The 18303-nt window shown below is 51.1% G+C and overlaps 1 protein-coding gene across 2 annotated transcripts; it reads right to left on the reverse strand.

Moving 5' to 3' along the window:
• Positions 1 to 425: 425 nt before the first annotated feature.
• On the reverse strand, positions 426 to 18178 carry ACLY (ATP citrate lyase). 2 transcript variants are annotated; one of them, XM_010020641.1, is made up of 28 exons: positions 18005 to 18178; positions 17057 to 17179; positions 16066 to 16128; positions 15277 to 15467; positions 14295 to 14374; positions 13708 to 13838; positions 12708 to 12826; positions 12125 to 12261; positions 11715 to 11776; positions 11459 to 11576; positions 11152 to 11306; positions 10619 to 10715; positions 9751 to 9774; positions 8104 to 8245; positions 6389 to 6557; positions 5805 to 5909; positions 5398 to 5594; positions 5159 to 5240; positions 4704 to 4814; positions 4089 to 4216; positions 3805 to 3898; positions 3392 to 3546; positions 2759 to 2909; positions 2125 to 2268; positions 1814 to 1927; positions 1272 to 1354; positions 953 to 1029; positions 594 to 803 (listed from the first exon to the last, which is right to left on the reverse strand). In XM_010020641.1, the coding sequence occupies exons 1-28, from the start codon at positions 18161 to 18163 to the stop codon at positions 709 to 711; spliced, it is 3306 nt and encodes a 1101-aa protein (XP_010018943.1). In that variant the 5' UTR covers positions 18164 to 18178; the 3' UTR covers positions 594 to 708. The 2 variants fall into 2 exon arrangements, with proteins under 2 accessions (XP_010018944.1, XP_010018943.1); XM_010020642.1 differs by lacking the exon at positions 9751 to 9774 and having other exon boundaries at positions 426 to 803; positions 10625 to 10715.
• Between the last annotated feature and the right edge of the window lie 125 nt (positions 18179 to 18303).

Here is an 18303-nt window from a genome sequence, read left to right on the forward strand (position 1 = left end):
ATAACCGAGTAGTGTATCCTTTATTTGAGCTGGGTTACAACACACAGACAAGTAGGACAGTAAAGTCATCACGGGGAGGATTTGGGAGCTGCAGCTCACGCGAGGGTGACAATCCACACCCCAGCGCTGGAGCAGGGAGGGAGAAGTTGGTCGCATAAATACAGACACCAGAGTACAGGTAGGTTCACAGTTTTAACAGCAGTATGTTACAACTTTACACTTTAAATTACTACACCAGAGGTTGAGTAACATTGATTAGACATCAGCAGTGGTCCCACTAGTCAGGGTACAGAGAGGCTGAAGATGAGAGCACAGTGAACAGCCAAGAACAAATAGAGCCCAAAGTCACGGCTTATGGGAACAGCGGGAGCCTTCCTCCCGTCAGGAACAGTTACAGCGTGGTACCAGCCTCATGGAGCTCATGGAACTCCCCCCCACACCCTTTAAAGTCTTCTCTGGAAACTAATGGAATGGGAATAAAAGGGTGAGAGACAGTATTAAATAGAGCAGGTAACAGAGGGAATATCACAACTTTTGGTTTTTATTAGAGTAAGGTTCTAGTTAGAAAACAGTTGCTTCGCACGGCTGCAGCGGGCAGCTCAATGTCTCTGTACCAGTGGCCTTCAGGCAGCAAAGTCCCATCTGTGGCTGTCCTCTGTGCAGGCTCCCGTGGTGCTGAGGTGCCCTTCTGAGGCGACAGCACCGGCTTCACATCGTCATGTGCTCGGGTAGCACGTAGGATATGTCATCCCAGGGGTGACGGTACAGACCTTGCTTCAGCCGCTTCTGATCCAGGTAGTGTCCTGCAACAAAGGGAGCTGGGTTGTAAGGCTGCTGCTGCTCCTCCGGGTCCAGCTTTGCCCGCAAAGAGCTCTGGTTCCTGGCTTCCTGCAAGGAGGGTTTTAGACCGAGTGCCCCAGGGATGGAAGGGGTGGGAAGGTGGCAAACTTACCGATGAATCCCATACTCCTGCCTAGCACAAAGATGCCATTAAGAGCTCCTATATCAATATATTCATCTGCTTCTTCCCTGCAAAAGAGAAGAAATTAAGTAGTTCCTCACAATGATCTAGTTAAGGAATCAATCTCAGCAAGGCTGAGTCTCCTCCAGTGCCAGCAGCAGCACCGAGTTCATGTGAAAGCTTTTCTCCCAAGTCCAGGCTACGTTCCCTTCACAATGTCCCAAAATCCTGGCCCCACATGAGCTGGCAGGACAGCTCCCATCATTTTTACTGATCCAAGAGAAACAGCCCCCCCCTCCCTGAGACTTACCGTGTGAAAGAGCCGCAATTCCTGAGTACATCAACAAAGGCAACTCCAATAAAGCCATCTACATTCAGAATAAGGTTTGGTTTCTGCAGGAGATGAGAACAAAGCCCAACAAGGATGTTAATGGTGGTGGATGGTGCTCACAGGGCAACTTCCATCCTCAAGGGTAACGTGGGGGCTGTGGACACACAAGCCTTGCAATAGGTGAGGCCGCCCTTAACGTGAGTGATGGAAAACCAGCCCCAAACAATGGGCTTGCAGGTGGTTCAAGCCACAGGGATGATCCGCCCCAGCCCATCACATGTCCTATTTCTGCCTCAGCTTTAAAGACAGCCCTTCCAGTGTGGACACCACCAGGAATGGGGGTTTGGTGCAATGCAGTGTTTTCCCGGTGTCCCAACAAACACCTTCAGCTTTACCAAGCCGTAGCTGTGCTTGGCCTCATGTCTACCATAGAACAACAGCAACTTCTGAGGCAATGCAACTTGGATGCAGGGTTTCCTGGGGGAACAGTGCTCGAGGAGCAAAGCACTGGCACATCTCACCTTGGAAGTGGTGATTTTCTCTACTTCAAGCGCGTAGTCCAGCAGCGGGGTGGCAGGGAAGTGCTGCTTCACGTAGTCTTTGAGAATCTGAACTCTCATGTCCGGGTTATTTATCTGCAGGTTAAACACACGTTACAATCACTGGTGGTGCCTCTTACACAGGTACTTGCCATAAGCTTTACTATTGGTAGGTTCAGGAGAGTTTGGTCAATAGATGCCTCTGAAAGGTGCTGATTTTCTTGCCTTTGTTTCTGGTCTCCCCCACCCTCCTCCTAAAACCCCTCCAGCTTGTGAGGGTGCAGTTTTCTTACCGATTTGACTCTGTGTCCAATGCCCATGATCAGTTTCCCTTCTTTCTTCATCTTATTCACAAACTCCATAGGGATAATGCCACTGTCAAAGGCTTTGCTGAACATTTTAGCTGCAGCATCCAGCGCTCCACCAAACCGGTCACCCTGGGGGCACCACACAAAGGGAGTTATAGCAAAGGACTCCACAGCTGAGGAACAAAACAAGCACAAGCTTATCTTCCCCATCTGCCCTGCCTCTCACTGCAGCACTCACGACACACACATTAGGCAGGCAGCTGAGATAAAGCATCTGTTTATAACTCAAGTGCCAATACGCAGCCAACACATCACCAGAGAGAGCGTGGGGGACATGCAAGCTCCAGTTTTGCTTCACATTCTCACTTGTCAGCCTTGGAAGAGACCGAGCAACCACGCAGGGACCACGCTCGCAGCAGTTTGGCCCCTGCAGAATCTTTCTAGACTCGAGTGAGAGACAGCAAAATAGTCTTGCTCACTAGAAAAATGGGCTGGGTTTAAACCTGGAGCATCCCAGTGCAAGTGACCAGCCACCGCCTGTCCGTGGCTCTGCAGTTAACAGGAATACACCCGAGGTGGAGTAGTAATGATGCTCATCTGCTGGGTATTAGGCACTTACAATAGTAAGAAGGCCTGAAGTGAGACTCGAGACAAGATCCTTCCCAGCTCTTGCACACACGATGGTGTTGTGGGCCCCGGACACGGCGGGCCCATGATCTGCTGTCACCATCAAGCACATCTCGATGAACTGGCAGGCATACCTGGGTAACCTGGGCAAGAGAGGCACTGAAGTCACTCACTGGGAAGAAAAGCAAGTGACAAGACACTGGGTGTTACTGGACAGTGGCTTTTGCTTTAGGTGTATGCTTAGAGCAGAGGAAAGGAGCTGCAGGGGCACAATAACCCATCCCGGTATCCTTCTCAGCAAGTATTTATAAAGCCCCCAGTCTCTCAGGGCGAGGTGACAAGTACAATGAGCAAATAGTCAGGAAGGGTCAAACAGGCTTAGAACAGAGAAATTTCTTCAATGCACCACAGAACTGGTGGAAAACTGCACCCCAAGACTTCAAAATACTGTACAAAGCCTTGAAATGCTGACGTGGTCACGGAAGAGGGAACAGAGATGGCACTTCTGGTGACCCTTTGTCCACAAAGGAATCCTTGAGTTACTTTTCTTAGCTTAAAAGTCTATTAATCATCAAGAAGAACTTGAAGCCAAAGGATGTGGGAGCTTTCCCACAAGCTGCCTCACCTCCTCTGAAACCAGAGCAGGCCCAGAACCCCTCCAATGCCCATCTCCTCTTTGAAGACCTCGGTGATGGGCATCCCAGCGTAGATCAGTTCCTGGCCCCTCTCGTCACAGATGCTGGTCATGAAGGAAGCTGGTTTGCGAATCAGACCCAGCTCCTGAAATGGCAGCACAAAGATGGGATTTTAAACAAGGGGCAGGAGGGGGCAGAGTGGTCAAACAGTGCCTCAAAAGCTTGCCCTCAGAGCAGCTGCCACAGCCTAGGACCAGTGCAGCCACCGAGCTCACAACCACCACCATGAAGTGTGAGATACAGCCCCAAGGCAGCACCGTTATTGCCATGAGCACCCAGAATCACAGCAAACAGCCTCTTGGGTTCTAAGGAACCAAAAAGCAGGTAGAAGAACACAGCTCACCCTTGCCCAGGAGTAATCCATTGGCACAGTTGGAGGAGGCACTTCCTCAGCTGGTTCAATCACTCTTTTGGCCACGAGATCCTGGTAGACAGACCTGGGGAGAGAATCCTGGTATTAAGTTCCTTTTGAAGGCATAAAAGTGAAGTGGTCTTAATCCAGACCTCAAAACCCTATAATGGGTGGAAGTTGCTTTCCCTGAGCAGCAATACATTCCTTTATCAGGCTAGAATCAGTGCCCCAGCAGTTTCTGTCCCCTGCTGGAGGTGTCCTGTTAATTGACTTACTGAATGACCTCTCCCAGCTCATCGAAGCTCCGGGGAACAAAGACACCAGCTTCTTTCAAGGCTTGATTCTTTGCCACAGCAGTTTCAGAAGCCTGGTTGGCACAAGCTCCTGCGTGGCCAAACTGCACCTACAAACAAGCGAGGAGACAGCAGTAAGGAACACAGCTGTTCACCTGCACAGGGTAAGCCAGGATCAGGAACTGACTGGGAATCCGGTGACAGCGCAATCCCAGTGACTGCACATCTGCCTTCCTGGGCTAACAGAACTCCTGCTTCCAACTACAGCCAGCACTGCCATATGCAGGCTGTTTTCTGGCCTGGAATCTCTCCAGGACATCCACTGACCTTCTGCCTCCCTGAATTCCCCCTCCCCAGAGCTGCTTAACTTGCATCTCTCCCATTCCACTCTAGGAGGAGGTGGCTCTTAGAATCTGTTGCATTCCCTGGGATCCCTTCAGAAGCAGACCCCAGAAGAGCTTTTATCATGTATATTTATTAACTTTCACAAGCTACTGGCAGTTCTGGAAGGTTTAAGCACAGTGAGAGGCTGGTATTTTTATTTCCTGTCGTGGATATAGACTTATTTTATGCCTTTACCCCCATAGTTGCACATACCTCTGAAGAAAACATGGTGGCACAAGTACCGATACACCAGCACACCACGGGCTTGGTGATACGACCTTCTTTAATACCCCTGCAGATCTTGTACTCTTCTGTGCCTCCAATCTGCAGAAAGAGAGAGCTGAGCTGCTTCAAAACTGCACCGCTCAGGAACCAGCTCGAGATTCACATGGAAACATTAATTACATTCTTTTTCCTCTCCTTTTTTGTTGAGTTACAGCTGAAGTCTCAAAACTAAACCTCTTTACTGGGTTTTTAAGTAGAGGAGCCTGTGCTTGTCTGTGGAACACATTCAATTTCTTTTGGCTGAAGCAGCATGAAGTAAGAATTGGGCTATTCAAGAACAGCCCCTGAGCTGTAGCTGTTATTTGGCATCCTGGCAGCCAGGTCAGCTGCTCCCACAGAACACGGGGGTATTGCTCAGGTAAGAGCGAACTGGTCCCACTCACCTCTCCAAGTACCACAATCATTTTCACTCCTGGAGTATCCTGATAACGCAAGACATGATCCATAAAAGTTGACCCAGGATACCTGTGCAGAGCAGGGGGAAATGGCAGAACCTCAATTTGCTTCCTAAACTTGTCTGAAAGAACTAAAATTAGCAGCCAGCCTGCCCTTCCTCCCCCACACCACTAAGTTGTCCTGTTGACTGACTTAAATCATGCCTTCACTGAAGACAGAGTCCTACCTGTCTCCTCCAATGGCCACCCCTTCATAGACCCCATCAGTGGTTCGGGAAATGATGTTGTTGAGCTCATTGGACATCCCTCCAGATCGTGAAACATAGGCCACGCTGCCGGGGCGGTACAGCTTGGACGCCAGGATGTTATCCAGCATACCTCCTGTGTTGCCTATTTTAAAGCAACCCGGTTTGATGCCACCAACCTGCAGAAAATGAGAGATGGAAAGCCCTTGGAGCCCCCCTCAAAGCATTCACACAACCCCTGGAAGACAGTAATGTGACCTCAAAACAAGAAGGTAACATGCACTTGATGTGACTGAAGCCCAAATGTAGGATATCCCTTACACTTCAGAGCAAGATGATCTGGAGGTTAAGAGAGATAAAGAAGGGGAGAAAAGGTCACCAGGACTTACAGTTGCAGGCCCAATGATGGTGACTCCTTTTTTATCAGCTGCCTTGATGAGTTTGCGTGTCAGGGCCTCTGGAATGCCCTCGGCAATGATGGCGATGGTGCGGATCTGCACGGAGATAAGGAAAGCCATCGGTACCCCCAAGCATCACCACCCCAAGGGATGCAGGACAGAGAGGGCAAAGAGCTGCTCACAGGCAGGACCAGCTTCTGCCTCTTGTGTGGCCTCTGGGCCACCCTGGGCTGGGAAGGCCCAGTGCATGGACCCAGTCTGCTGCGATCACGCTACTCAGAGAGCTCTTCTCTCCCCCTCGCACACCAGAGCAGCATCTTAACCAACCCAGAGTAACTACTCCTGACCACGAGGTGCCGAGTTCCTCTAACACAAACTGCAAGCCCAGCATTAGAATTTGCCAGGCAACTCCAGTACCCTCCTTGGAGCCTGTAAGGAGCTGGAACTGAGGTAGTGATCTGCCAACTGGGAAGACCAAGACAATTTGCTAATGCTGTCGTGGTTTAATAAACTCTGGTACCCTGCTGACAGGATCGTCCTTCTCTTCTCGGGCTTCTTCTAGATCCCTCACTCACCTGTGGATAATTCATGGTTTCCACAGTGCTGTCATAAGCAGAGCGCAGAGATGCGAAGTTGATGAGAACGTCCACCTCTGGGTGCTTCCTCATGGCATCCGACATGTTCTTGTAGACTGGGATCAGGATTTCTTTGTGGCCCCAGTAGAACTTCTGCCTGTGGTCACCACTGTGGAGGAGACAGCAGAAATGCCCCGACCTTAAGGCTACTGGAAAGACACCAGGATACAGTGCATGCAGACAGACCAACCCCAACCCCAGCTCTGACACCAAGACTGACTGCAAGACACTCACTAGCAAGTGAGGGCATATGGGGAGGGACCATACTAACAGCAGAAGGATCTTCAGAGTATAGAACAGAGCAGCATATGGAAGGAGACGGGCTAATGGGGACAGAGGCATCCAGCAAGATGAATAAGCTCTCCCACAGTGAAGTTACCAGAGCCTCAATTCTACTCCAAGCTGGAAGACAGAATGAGGCACAGAAAGAGTAATGAATGAGGTGCGTGCAAAGCTGCATTAGTGGGCTGGAACAACGACCAGGCTGGGGAACAGGAAACCAGGATCTGGGGTGAAGAACCAGGACAGCAAATTGGGGGCCAGCCAGCTCTGCTCCAGGGAGCCTGTGCCCACCCTGCCCCTCGCTCGCCAGGGAAAGCCTCACTGTAGGTCTTGTCTTTTATAAGGTGGGTGCTCACTGAAGCCTGAACTGTTCAGTCATTCAGGAGTGTAGAGGTATTGGCCGTGTTCCCACACTGGTACATCTGTAACAGAACTTTCCAGGTTTTGCCAGCCTGGCTTCCTCCGAAAGGTCAAGCTGAAGCAGGTAATTACAGGTAGCCTTAAGCTTTTAATCCCTATTGCTTTTTCTTTGTTTAAACCACCACAGCCCTGCAAGGGGTTGCACTCAGCTCTAGACGTGGCTGTGCCTGCGCTTGGTTTTAGCACCCTGGGGTTGGCACTAGCTGAGAAGCTGATGCAGAGCTGCAATCATCATCAGAGCTGCTTCAGTGTCGAGAGGCAGAACCCTCTGCGGGACAGCGGCTGATTAGACACGAGCTCTCCTGGATGCCTGTAAACACCACAGAAATGGGACAACCTCCTGCCCCTGGCTGGGCCCCAGCAGCAGGGCAGCCACTCCTGTCCTCCTCACTACTTGCTGTTTGAGAGGGACACCCCCCCCCCCAAGCACAAAACGGCCTGGGCACACAGTGCTCGGGGGGTCCCTCCTGAGGGCAGCTTCAAACACCCAAGAGCCTCTCTCACCCCCAGGAGCTGTGAGGATAAGGCAAAAGAGGGTGAACAGCACAAGAGAACTATCCCTCTGAAGGATCCACACGCTTCCTGCCTGCTAAGCAACCTCTGCCACTGCAGGCAGGAGTGTGAGCAAAGGCTCCTAAAGAAAGGCCAACTCGTCATTGCCTTCCTTACTTGCTGAGTGAAGGAACAGAACCCAGACACTCTCTGAAGGAACAGAAAGTGGGACTTATGTAGCTGACATGAAGCTGTTTCAACAGAGCAGCCTGAAATCAATGGCTGAAGGAGAGGGGAAGCAGTCTGCAAAGCCAACCCGATGGATGGGAGCAGGGGAGGGCTGTTAGAGCAGAGATGCGGAGTAGGGCAGTTACACCACAGAACTGCAGAGACTGGGAAAGGAGGACCCGACCAGCAGGATTCGAGGGAAGCAGAGAATGGAGTCAGCACAGGCTACTTACGTGAATGGGTAAACCATGGCAGCTACTGAAGGCTCATCCCGGGAGCAAATATAATCAAAGTCCAGCATCCCTTGCACAGCCCGGGTCTGCATCCCCCAGATGATGGCTTTGGTGTGGCGGCTGAACAGGGTTGTAGCTTTACCTGCTCAGAGAGGGGGGAAAACCAAACACATTCACAGTGTCCATCTGTGCAAGACCAAGCTCCAGCATCCCCCTTCCCAGGACTCCAAACAAGTTCTGGGCTTCAGAAAACGGGCAAATGCTTGATCATGAGTTGAGCCATCAGGGATTTACTGAGTGGGGTATGGCCTACAGGGGGTTTGCCTCCTATGTTTGCCAGGGCACCACAGCAGGAGGATAGGAAATAGAGAGAGAAGCAGGAAATGGAGGGGACAGAGAAAGCAAAGGAGCTCTCAGTCCTCAGCTTTGGGTTTCTGGGGTTTTTTGATGGTCACAAACACAAACCTGAGAGCTCCAAGAGTTTATATTCAGCCCAAAACATGACTTCAGGGCACAGTCACAGGAAGGTTAGTGAGGAAGTCACAGTTCAGTTAGTGAGGAAGTGAGGATGGGATGTTTGCTTATTTACACCCCTTGTCACAACCAAATGGTGAGTTCCTCCCTTTGACTCCAGGCAGGGTTCAATTAAAACCCTTAAGAACCCAGAGCTGATCCTGCTGCTGTAGCCAGCTCAGTCTACTGCTAATTTCTTCTTGGCTTAGAACCAGAAGGTAAACAGCATTAGGGATTAAAGAGGATATTGTTCTTTGGGCTTTAACAAGAAACCAGTCACTGCTCTCCACCCCTACACACTGGAGGTGCTGCCGCAGGACTTGGCATTAGAAGACTGCCTCCCCTGGAGGATTCCTGCAAGGAAGTGAGATGAGTATTCACAGGAAGAGGGAAGCACAGGTCCAGAAAGGCCACACTCTTTGAGACCACACAAGGAATGAATGTGAGCATTCCCCGTCTCCTGTCCCTCCTCTTAGGCTATGGGAGGTGGCTGCAAACTCCACCTTGAGCCCACTTCAGCAGTTCATTTCCATCCAGCACAGAGAGTGCTTCAATGCTCTGCTGAAGTGATAAGGCAAGAGGAACAGTTAGTTCATGCAGTGACTCTTCTGTGCCCTTCAAGGCTCAGAAGCACAGCACCCGCACTATTTTGTTTCCCTTTGGAACAAACCCCCAGTTCCTGATTAGAGAGTCCTTCTTTTGGAAGGCAAAGGGAACAGAGCTTTTCACAATATGCCTGGATCTGACCGGGGAGGAGGAAAGGGGAAGAAAAATTAAGAGTTTTAGACCTGCCCCTCTCTCCTCCAGAAATGAGTCCTTGCATAAAAGGAGTCTGTTGAGGAAACAGATGAGAAGCTCACATGGTGGTGGCTGAATGTGCTGGGCAGGAGGGAAGGACCAGAGAACACTGCAAACTTGTGGAGAGAACCAACAGCAACAAACCCAAGGCCTAAACAAAGCAGCTGCCAGCGAGGCCAGGCACGTGGGGGTCCTGCAGCACCCGAGCCCTTGGGACTTGCTTGTGTTGCAGCCAGACTGGAGCCCTCTCCGCTGCCTCTCGCAATAGCTGGACATCCAGCCTGCATTTACCCACCCAGAGAACTCTGCTCAGCCCAGCACACCCACTGTGGGTGCAGGTGGCAGCTCCGGGCACTGGAGCTCCACGGGGCTCACATCTCCAATGTCTCCGAGCCACTGCTCATGTAAAACTGTGCCCAAGGGTCAGGAGGGCAGAGGGGGGTTTGTGATGTGGTTCATCACAGTCTGGTCTGCACCTTGGTGTCATCCTGTCATACTGATGTCAATGAGACCAGTGTCACCTCATGGTCAAGAGGAGGACGGGGATGTTATCACACTCTGTCCCTGCCCTATTCTGCTGTTGTTTTCTCCCCATACAACATGCTCTTACTCGATAAAGCTTCCAACAAATGCAAGCTAAAAGCTGCCAAAGCTCTTGCATATCACCACGCTAGAGAAGCTTCCTACAGACCAGTAAAACCCACCCCAAACAAGCCCAAAACCTGAGAACAAGGACAAAGCCCCCAACAAAACCACACAACACAGCACACAGCAACCTCTGACCCTGAGTGCAAGGGGTACATCACAACTGCTGAACTGACTGTCGAGTGCTCATCCAGGAAGCTGCAGCATGTACCAAAAAGGACTTTCTTAACACCTACACCATTCCAGCAGCATCCCATGGGAACACTCGCAGGTATTTCATTGGAAAGCAGGCCTCAGTTCAGCAACCACAGCACAGACAGTTCCATAAAGGGACAAGGGAAAGCGGGAGTTCTCAAACTGTGCTGTTCCCTTCAAAGGAACATCCAGGATCAAGGCAACTCTGACTCACCTTGTGTATGAGCTAATGGCACAGCAAGTGACAACCTTCTAAAGCACTTCACTAAACCCAGCACAGAGATAGACAGGTACCACAGCATCAGTCTAGTCCACGTCCTGTCTTTTGGAGATGAGAACTGCTCACAATCATTTCCAGTGCTGCACTTACCAAGAGGTGCTGCTGCTTTTGCCTTCTTAGCTGGAGCAATGTCATCTGGCCTGGACTCTGAGAAGGAAGCTGTTCTGCTTGTTGCTGGAGTCTGTAAGGTTCAGAAGCCACGTCAGTAAGGGACAGGGAGCCAGGTAAGACCTGGAGCACACAGGAGGAGATGGCTGCTTTGGCTGTGGGGCACACAGGAGATGGCCTCTGGGGCTACGCCAGTCTACAGAGACAGTTAATTCTGAGACAGGAGCATTTCAGTCCAGTGAGGGGAAAAACTCCCCAGTGACCAAATTCTCAGCAGATGCACCAGTCACACTGCTGGTTTTGAGGGGGCCCATTCTCTATATGAGCGAGGTGGACGTGGGGAGGGCCCCTCGTGATAAACCACGCAGGCAGAGGCACTCCAGTTCTCCTGGAGCTCAGTAAAAATCCAGAGGTGGCCAAGATCCATCTCCACCCTGGGCAGCACCAGGGGAAGCTGCCTTCAGGAGGCTCCTCGGAGCGGCCCCTTTCCTGGAGGGGAAGGGACTTACCGAGGGGCTGCCACTGGCGTTGAGGAGGAAGTTGGCCGTGTGGGCTGCAGCAGGAGGCTGGTTGGGGATGGGCCGATGGCCAAGGGCCATGCCCACAATTGCAGTCATGTGAGTCTCCGTGCCAAAGACATGGATGGGGATCCCAGTGGTCTTCCCTGCGTCAAGAACATAAGAACAATCAGCCTTTGGGGGGAGTGGGGGAAGCAACAAGATGAGCTTCTGCCAAAACAAAGCATTTCACTGTGAAAAGGCTCAGGTGGAAGAAACGAGATGCAAGAATGAAACTTAGCAAGTGGTTGGTCCTTACCAACTTCTCCCATGACACGTAACCCCTCCTGGTAGTTCGGACCTCCTCTTCGTACAAAGATCCTCACCTCGTGCTCTTTCAGAGGACCCTGGTAATCCTTAATCGCTCTCACAATGCCCTAAAAGGAACACAGAGGAAGGTGAACCGAGCAGCCAACGCTGACCCTGTCCCATCATCTCAGCACCTCCTGGAAGAGATGTGCCACCAGGCTCAGCACAGGGCTCAGGGCTGATCGCTGTGGGATTTCTGCACTCACTTTAAAAGTGGCTGCCACGTTGGTGAAGTTGGCGATGCTGCCGCCGATGATCAGGATTTTTCCTGAGGGAAGAAACACACACGTCAAGAAAACTGGTTTAGGAACATCGTGTGCTCTGCCCTAAACTGCTTCGTGATCCTGCACTGAAACACTGGCCAATAGTTTGCAGCAAGTTGTGTTTAGCAGAGCCCAAAAGATAAGAGCTTTGTACCAAGCACGAATTTTTCTGATAAGCAGCTCACAGTTGCTCTTCGCTACACTGAAAACCACAAGTCCTGCCCCTGAACCCAGCACTATTCACTCAGGAGGCAGCAGTACATTCAAAGCACTGCCAGGAAGGTCGAAGCACAGGAACAGCCCAGATTTGGTCAGATTCCTGCCCCCTGAGGCAGCTTCAGCAGCTCCCTTACCTTCAGGGTGCTTCTCTCGAGTCATGAGGGAGAGGATCGTCTTAGCATAGTCATAGGTCTGCTGCTCACTTGGGGCTCCAGAGTATTCCCCATAGTTGGCCAGTTCATTCACACCCCCCAGGTCACAAATGGTGTCACTGTGACAAAAAGTTATTTAACAGGATTAGTTAGAATTAGAGGCACTATTAAGGTCTTAATAAAGCATTGCACATTCCTGGGAAAGTGGGACTTGTAACAGAGCTCATGCTGTCTGCTGAAGACAAAGCTGCTCCTGGTGCCAGCCAGGATTCACCTCGTTACACTTCCCAGATAGGCTGGAACTCAGTGACTACCACAGCAATGATATTACCATAAACAGCTTCCAGCTTGTTTCTTTCCAAGACAAAACAAAACTGTATCTCAGCCCCCCAGAATTAACTTCTCTAAAGGACACACATTGGTAAGAAACGTGCACAGCACCTTCGTTCCAAAGAGGTCCCAAGCAGTGATGGCATGGGAAGGATCCCTTCCAGAGGCTGCATCAGCCAGTTTCTTCCAGCACTGTAAATCCCCCCTCCCGCCTCTGGAAGCCTCATGCTGTTACCTGTAAACCACAGAGGCACCACCACCAGCCACCATGGTCCAGATCCTGCCTTTGGGGTTGAGAATAGTGAGTTTCAAGCTGGCTCCACTCTTCGCATCCAGGTCAGCAATGTAGGCTTCCTGCAAGCAGAGCAGCACATGGTTTAAATCCCTCCTTCCCCAAACCAGAGGGTTTGCAGTGCTGGGCCCATTGGGATATGCAGAGTTCCCACATCTCCTGTCAGCTCCAGCTGAGGAGAGAGCAAACCACAGACACCACTGTTGTAAGGGGGACAGAGGCAGGGTCATCTCTTGGGGGCCAGGACTGGTTTGTGCCCGGTGTTCTGCCCCATAGAACACTGAACTGGGCTGGGTGTAAAGAGCTTGCACCATTCTCTGTGTCAGAGTCAAAGGGGATCAACCTGAGCAGAAACTCCCAGGTTTCACAGGTCCACATATGACAGTCACAGAATTAAATGCCTCTGAACCGACAAGTCTTGTTCTGACCTTGTCTGCAGTCTGGGGCCAGGTTAAACCTCAACACGCCCATGGCTACACACTCTCTGGCTGTGCTGCAGCCAAGAATGTCACCCCTGAGCACACTGCAATTTGGCTCAAGAGTGTCCCTGTATCACAGTGGGTTTGCCTCTCGAGAAGCAATTCATTGGGAGTTCATTATAATCCTCAGCAGAGACACTGCCATAACAACCTTCACAGTGACTTGCAGAGCGATGATTCAGAGACAAAAACTGAACTAATCCTTTTAAGAGCAAATTGAGTTGGCATCCAGCAAGCTACACGGAGAGAAAAAAAGAGCTAAATGGATTTCCTGGCTACGTTACAAAACCCTTCCCCAACTGAAGCATAATTATAATTATTAAAATTAAAAAGTCAGGACAGAAATCCTTCTGGAGACAGCAGAGCAGTCACCTGGGATGAGTAACGGAGCAGTCAAGGAGCGAGCTCCGCTTCCAACAGTTGTGGAAGTAAAGGAGTTTGGGCCAGAGGGGGCTGGTACTTGCCTCAGGATAAGCTTCCCTGCCAAAGGGAGGGGGGAACTCCACGTCCCCCCATTTCACTTTGCAGATGTAGTCAGCAGTCGCATCGATCTTCGCGGCCAAATCGAGGATGTAGACGCCACTGCCGGTCACCACTGCGTTTGAAACACACACCACTGTGGGCTCCGCTGGGACAGACACCCCCAAAACCTGGCCCCTACATGGAGGTGGCCTCGGCTCCCCTTCCACCCCAGCGCTCAGCCTGGTACCAGAGCCAGCAAGTTCCCTTCAGCACTGAGCAGTGACTGTGGTCACAGACCAGGCCCCGGCTCAGGTCCTGTTTTGTTCTGATCCAACACAGCAGTTTTTATGTTCTCCAGTTCTGACTTTTAACACCCCTTTCAATGGAATTTTTCATTTCCACCAGGCATTTAGGTAACAGAACACCTATGAGCAGTCCTGGGTTTGATTTATACAGCTCCAGACACATCCCAGCCACTTTTGTACTGCTTTTGCATATGCCACCTGACACTGTTGCCAGCTACAGGAAGATAAAGTACACGTTTCAGTGTTTTAGAACAGAAAGTCCTGCTCCCAAAAATGTCTGTTACCTAATGGATTGATCTCGAGGTATGTGAAATATAGATCTTCATAAAGGTTGAACAGGCCACAGATGAAGCTAGCCAAGATGCTGTAAAAAAACATAACACAAGTTCATTAAAGCAGCCAAATACAAAGTGCAGCCTGTTCTGCCTCATTTAAATTAGTGGCAATCTGCAAATCTGCTCCCTATCAATCTCTTGCTTTCTCATTCATCTTCTCCGGAAGAAGCTCAGGTGATGACTCAAGGAGAGGAGGACCTCAATGACTCATCTTAATTACACTCTACCAAACTCTGCTGGGAACACAGCGCTCGGCTGCCAGAGGTGCTCGGTTCAGACAGGAATGCATCACTGTCCCCCTGGCACATACACATCTCTGCCAGAACCAAGCTGCTTAGCTGGGAACAGGACGAGACAGCAGCCAGCTCTGTTGGGGACAGGCTTCTGGAGCCCCTCAGAGCTGCACAATGCCATCAGCCACTATGTCATGCTTGGGAAAATCATGACTTACATCAAGATAACTAGGCAAGGACTGAAGCATCTCATTAAAGGAGATACAGAAGACTTTAATATCTACAAAGCTTGCAGTAAGCAGGGGAATAGCAAGAGAATCCCTTCTTAGACTGGGCCAGAGCAAGAGAAGGTTCATTTCCGAATTCGCAACCAGAACCACATACTAAATAAAAGAAACTCGTCTATGCTGGCATGAAGGATCAGGATTCAATACGAGTCTCCAGCACCTCAGAGGTCAAGCCTGAGAAGTGCTCCTGTCAAGTGAAGGCTCAAAGCACTGTGAACACTTATTTGGAGCTTTACAAGCAGCTCGGATCAGCTCAAAGGACCTGGATTTAGGATGCATGGCAGATACTTGAGAGCAGCAGGAAGGGCAGGAGAACAAGCTTTAGGGTGAAGCAGAACAAAGGGATGTTGCACTGAAATGAAGGAGAGAAGCTTCTGGTGGCCATGCCTGGGACTGGGCATCTGTACTTACTCCTTTTTATTGGCTGGTGCATGCTGCAGGAGATGCTTCTTTACATCTGATTCACTGAGCTTTTCATCCACTGCCACAAGCAACTTCTGAGCTTTGGCATCAACATCTCCCACATCCACACCCCCTTCATGGTGGAAGAGCACGTAGTCTCCTTCACGGGCAGCGTATATGCACACATAGAACTCTTCCTCCTGCACCATGGGCCCAGGCACAAGCATTAGCAAGTCATACCCAGGAAGACCTTGAAGAGGAGGCTCTCGTGTCAGTGGGCTTTCCAGGCAGCAGCACTGGAGCAGCCCAGACACTCCCCAGGGAGACCAGCAGGGCCCAGAGCACTTCATCCTGGTGCAAGGTGCCAGGGACACCACGGCCCATTCCTGGAGACAACTGCTCCTGGCTGACGCAACCCGAGTGCAGCCCAGGGGCTGTTGTGGCAGGGAAATGACGGCCCTTGTGCAAGCCCTGCTGGAGCATGAGTGTTTCACCAGCACTAGCTGAGGATCTGTCACATCAGCAGTTTGTTACCCACACTCTGGAGTACCCGGTTCAAGGTGCTCCTTGACCAACCAACTTGGTTCCTCCCAGGTACCTGCAGCCTCCTCCCAGCAGAGTGACAGCAGTGATTGTCAGCAGCACTTCCCAAGGACTAACACTGTGCTCTGACCACACACAGACACCAGCAGCTTAACAGCACACTCCCAAGCTCCTGCTTTCTCTGCTGTATCATCCATCTAAGCCCCACCAAAGAGATTTCCAAGCACTTGTTAATGCTTTCTTTGGAACACTAACCTGTTTGTGAGGGACAAAGGGTTCGATTAGGAAATTCTTGAGGATTCCCTTAGCGTTAGCGATCTGTAGGCAGAAAACACGACAGACACCAGTAAACCCCTGTCCAGCTTCCATAGTCAGGACAGCATAAGGCAAGCTTTGAGAATTAACCAACACTGCCCTAAAATCACTTCCTCCCAGTCACTCTCCGCTGGGCTCCACTGAGAACTGGGCTATTGGAATTAGACTGGAATGGCTGCTCTCCATCTCCTGTCCCAGAGGCAGCACTGTGACAGAGCACTGCTCAGTGCAGCATCAACTGCAACAGCTGGAGCTGCTGCTTGGAGTCTTGGAAAAATCCAAAGGGAGGAACTCCAGAGCTCCACAGGGAGCGGCAGGAGCAGGGGCACTCGCCCTGCAGTGGTGTCAGCGAGCATGGGAGAGCAAGAGAAGCCTTTAGCCTCCTCCTGCAGTGGAAGCACAGCAGCTGGGATGGCAGGCGTTTCTTTACCATCACCATTGCAGTGTCACTCCCAGGAGAAGACATATTACAAGCCAGCACTGAATTAAACTGAGCACTTGAAGTAACACTCAGTCATCAGCCAAAACGCACCGGCTGGCTGCAGGATTTCACACTTGTCTTGTTAAATCTGCCTCGGGGATTCAATTCAGGCAGCTCTGCCAACTACACGCAGCATCTGAGCTATCAACTGCTGATTCCCAAGTGGAAGGGACTTTCAAAACGGTACCAGTTCCTGCCGAGCTCCCCCTACACCAGCCCTGCACTGGGGATGGGAACAGGGAGCACGCAGCCGTGCTCCCTCTTGAGGCCTGTCATTTACCAGCAGGATGCTCACGCATGGGACAGTTTCTCACTTGCTTTGGCATCAGCATAACATGCATTTTAAACCACCATAAGCAAGAGAACACGTGTGCACTAGCTCCTATCACACAAGCAGGCAGAGATGACAGAACAAGAGCCCTGTGGCTTTGTGGCTAAGGTGGCACTCACCGTGGTTTCCTGCCCCAGGCGCTGTTTGAGCCAAACCTTCACTTGATCCAGAGTGAGGTTAATCCCAACCAGTCCCAGCTTTCCACGTCTCTTGATGAGCTGATCTGGCTTCACCACTAAACGCTACAACAACATCGTGCAAGAGAGATTCAAACAAAGCAGTGTTAGCAAGTGCCTCTGCAGAGAGGGAACCCCCTGAATTCTGTACAGCAAACAGCCTTGAAGAATGCCCTCCATCCCCGGGCAGACCCAGCTCCTGGCTGGCTGCAAGCCCCTTGAGAAGTGCTGCTGAGATCTTCCTGCAGTTCCCTCATGCACTGCTGCGTGGCACGTTTAATTGCTTAACACAGGGCTTCTATCAGCCAGTCAAGGACTTTAAAACATCCATGTTCTCCCAGCCAGTGACTTAATGTAATTAAGCACTGGTAAGAAGCCAGCTTGGACAACTAATTAAAAGAGCTTTTGGGTATGTTTTCTCGACAGGAAGCACATGGCTTGAAACACTGAGATATGAAAGATCTTACACAGAAAAAGCAAAAGATGAGCTTTTCCACGACATTTGCTGGGACACAGGAAAGCTGAGCAGAACCCTGCCCGAACAGGAAAGCTAGTGGAGGAAGCACCCTGGTCTCAGAAAGCAAGGGCTTGGGATCAGGGACTGGCATCCCAAAGGCTTTGTCTGAATTAGCCTCGTTTGCCCGCTGTTAGTAGCAGCACTTTGCTGGCAGCTCCCTCTGCTCTGCACTTCACAGTCCTCAGGGGAACGTGACAAGCAGGGCCCCAGGAGGTGATAGAACTGCCTTGGAGCAAGGCTTGTTTCTTCATCAGTGTTGCAAATGAACGTGTCAGAGCAGCAGCAGCAGCGACCGGTCCTGCCGGAAAGACCCGGAGCGCACAACGTGCAGCAGCACGACGGGAGCAGCCGGGGTGGGCAGGGGGGCACCTCACCTCGCTCAGGAGCCAGGGGTGGTCCTGGGTGAGCCGGGCCCAGTCAGTGGCTGGGGTGACCCGGGCATACTTGAAGCGGTTCTGGATGGCAGAGGACGTGCAGATGTACTTGTACAGGAACTCCTTCCCCGTCTGCTCAGAGATGGCTTTGGCCGACATGGCTACCTAATCTGAATTGGGATAAAACACAGCAGTCAGGAACGGAGCCCATGGAAAACTCCCCATCACACAGCTCAGTGCAAAACCAAAGCACATACAGAGCTGGGGCTGTGTCTCCCCACCATAAAGGAGGTTATAAA

The sequence above is a fragment of the Nestor notabilis genome, unplaced genomic scaffold, assembly GCF_000696875.1.
Source record: "Nestor notabilis isolate BGI_N333 unplaced genomic scaffold, ASM69687v1 scaffold25938, whole genome shotgun sequence".
In the NCBI taxonomy this organism is placed as follows: domain Eukaryota; kingdom Metazoa; phylum Chordata; class Aves; order Psittaciformes; family Psittacidae; genus Nestor; species Nestor notabilis.

Excerpts from the sequence above, each read along its gene's own strand:
- ACLY (XM_010020641.1), bottom strand. The coding sequence starts at position 18,163 with ATGTCGGCCAAAGCCATCTCTGAGCAGACGGGGAAGGAGTTCCTGTAC. Across the intron at positions 12,827-13,707 it reads GCAGGGAAGCTTATCCTGAG|GAAGCCTACATTGCTGACCT; the intron begins GCAAGTACCAGC and ends CTCTGCTTGCAG. Across the intron at positions 1,030-1,271 it reads AATTGCGGCTCTTTCACACG|GGAAGAAGCAGATGAATATA; the intron begins GTAAGTCTCAGG and ends TCTCTTTTGCAG.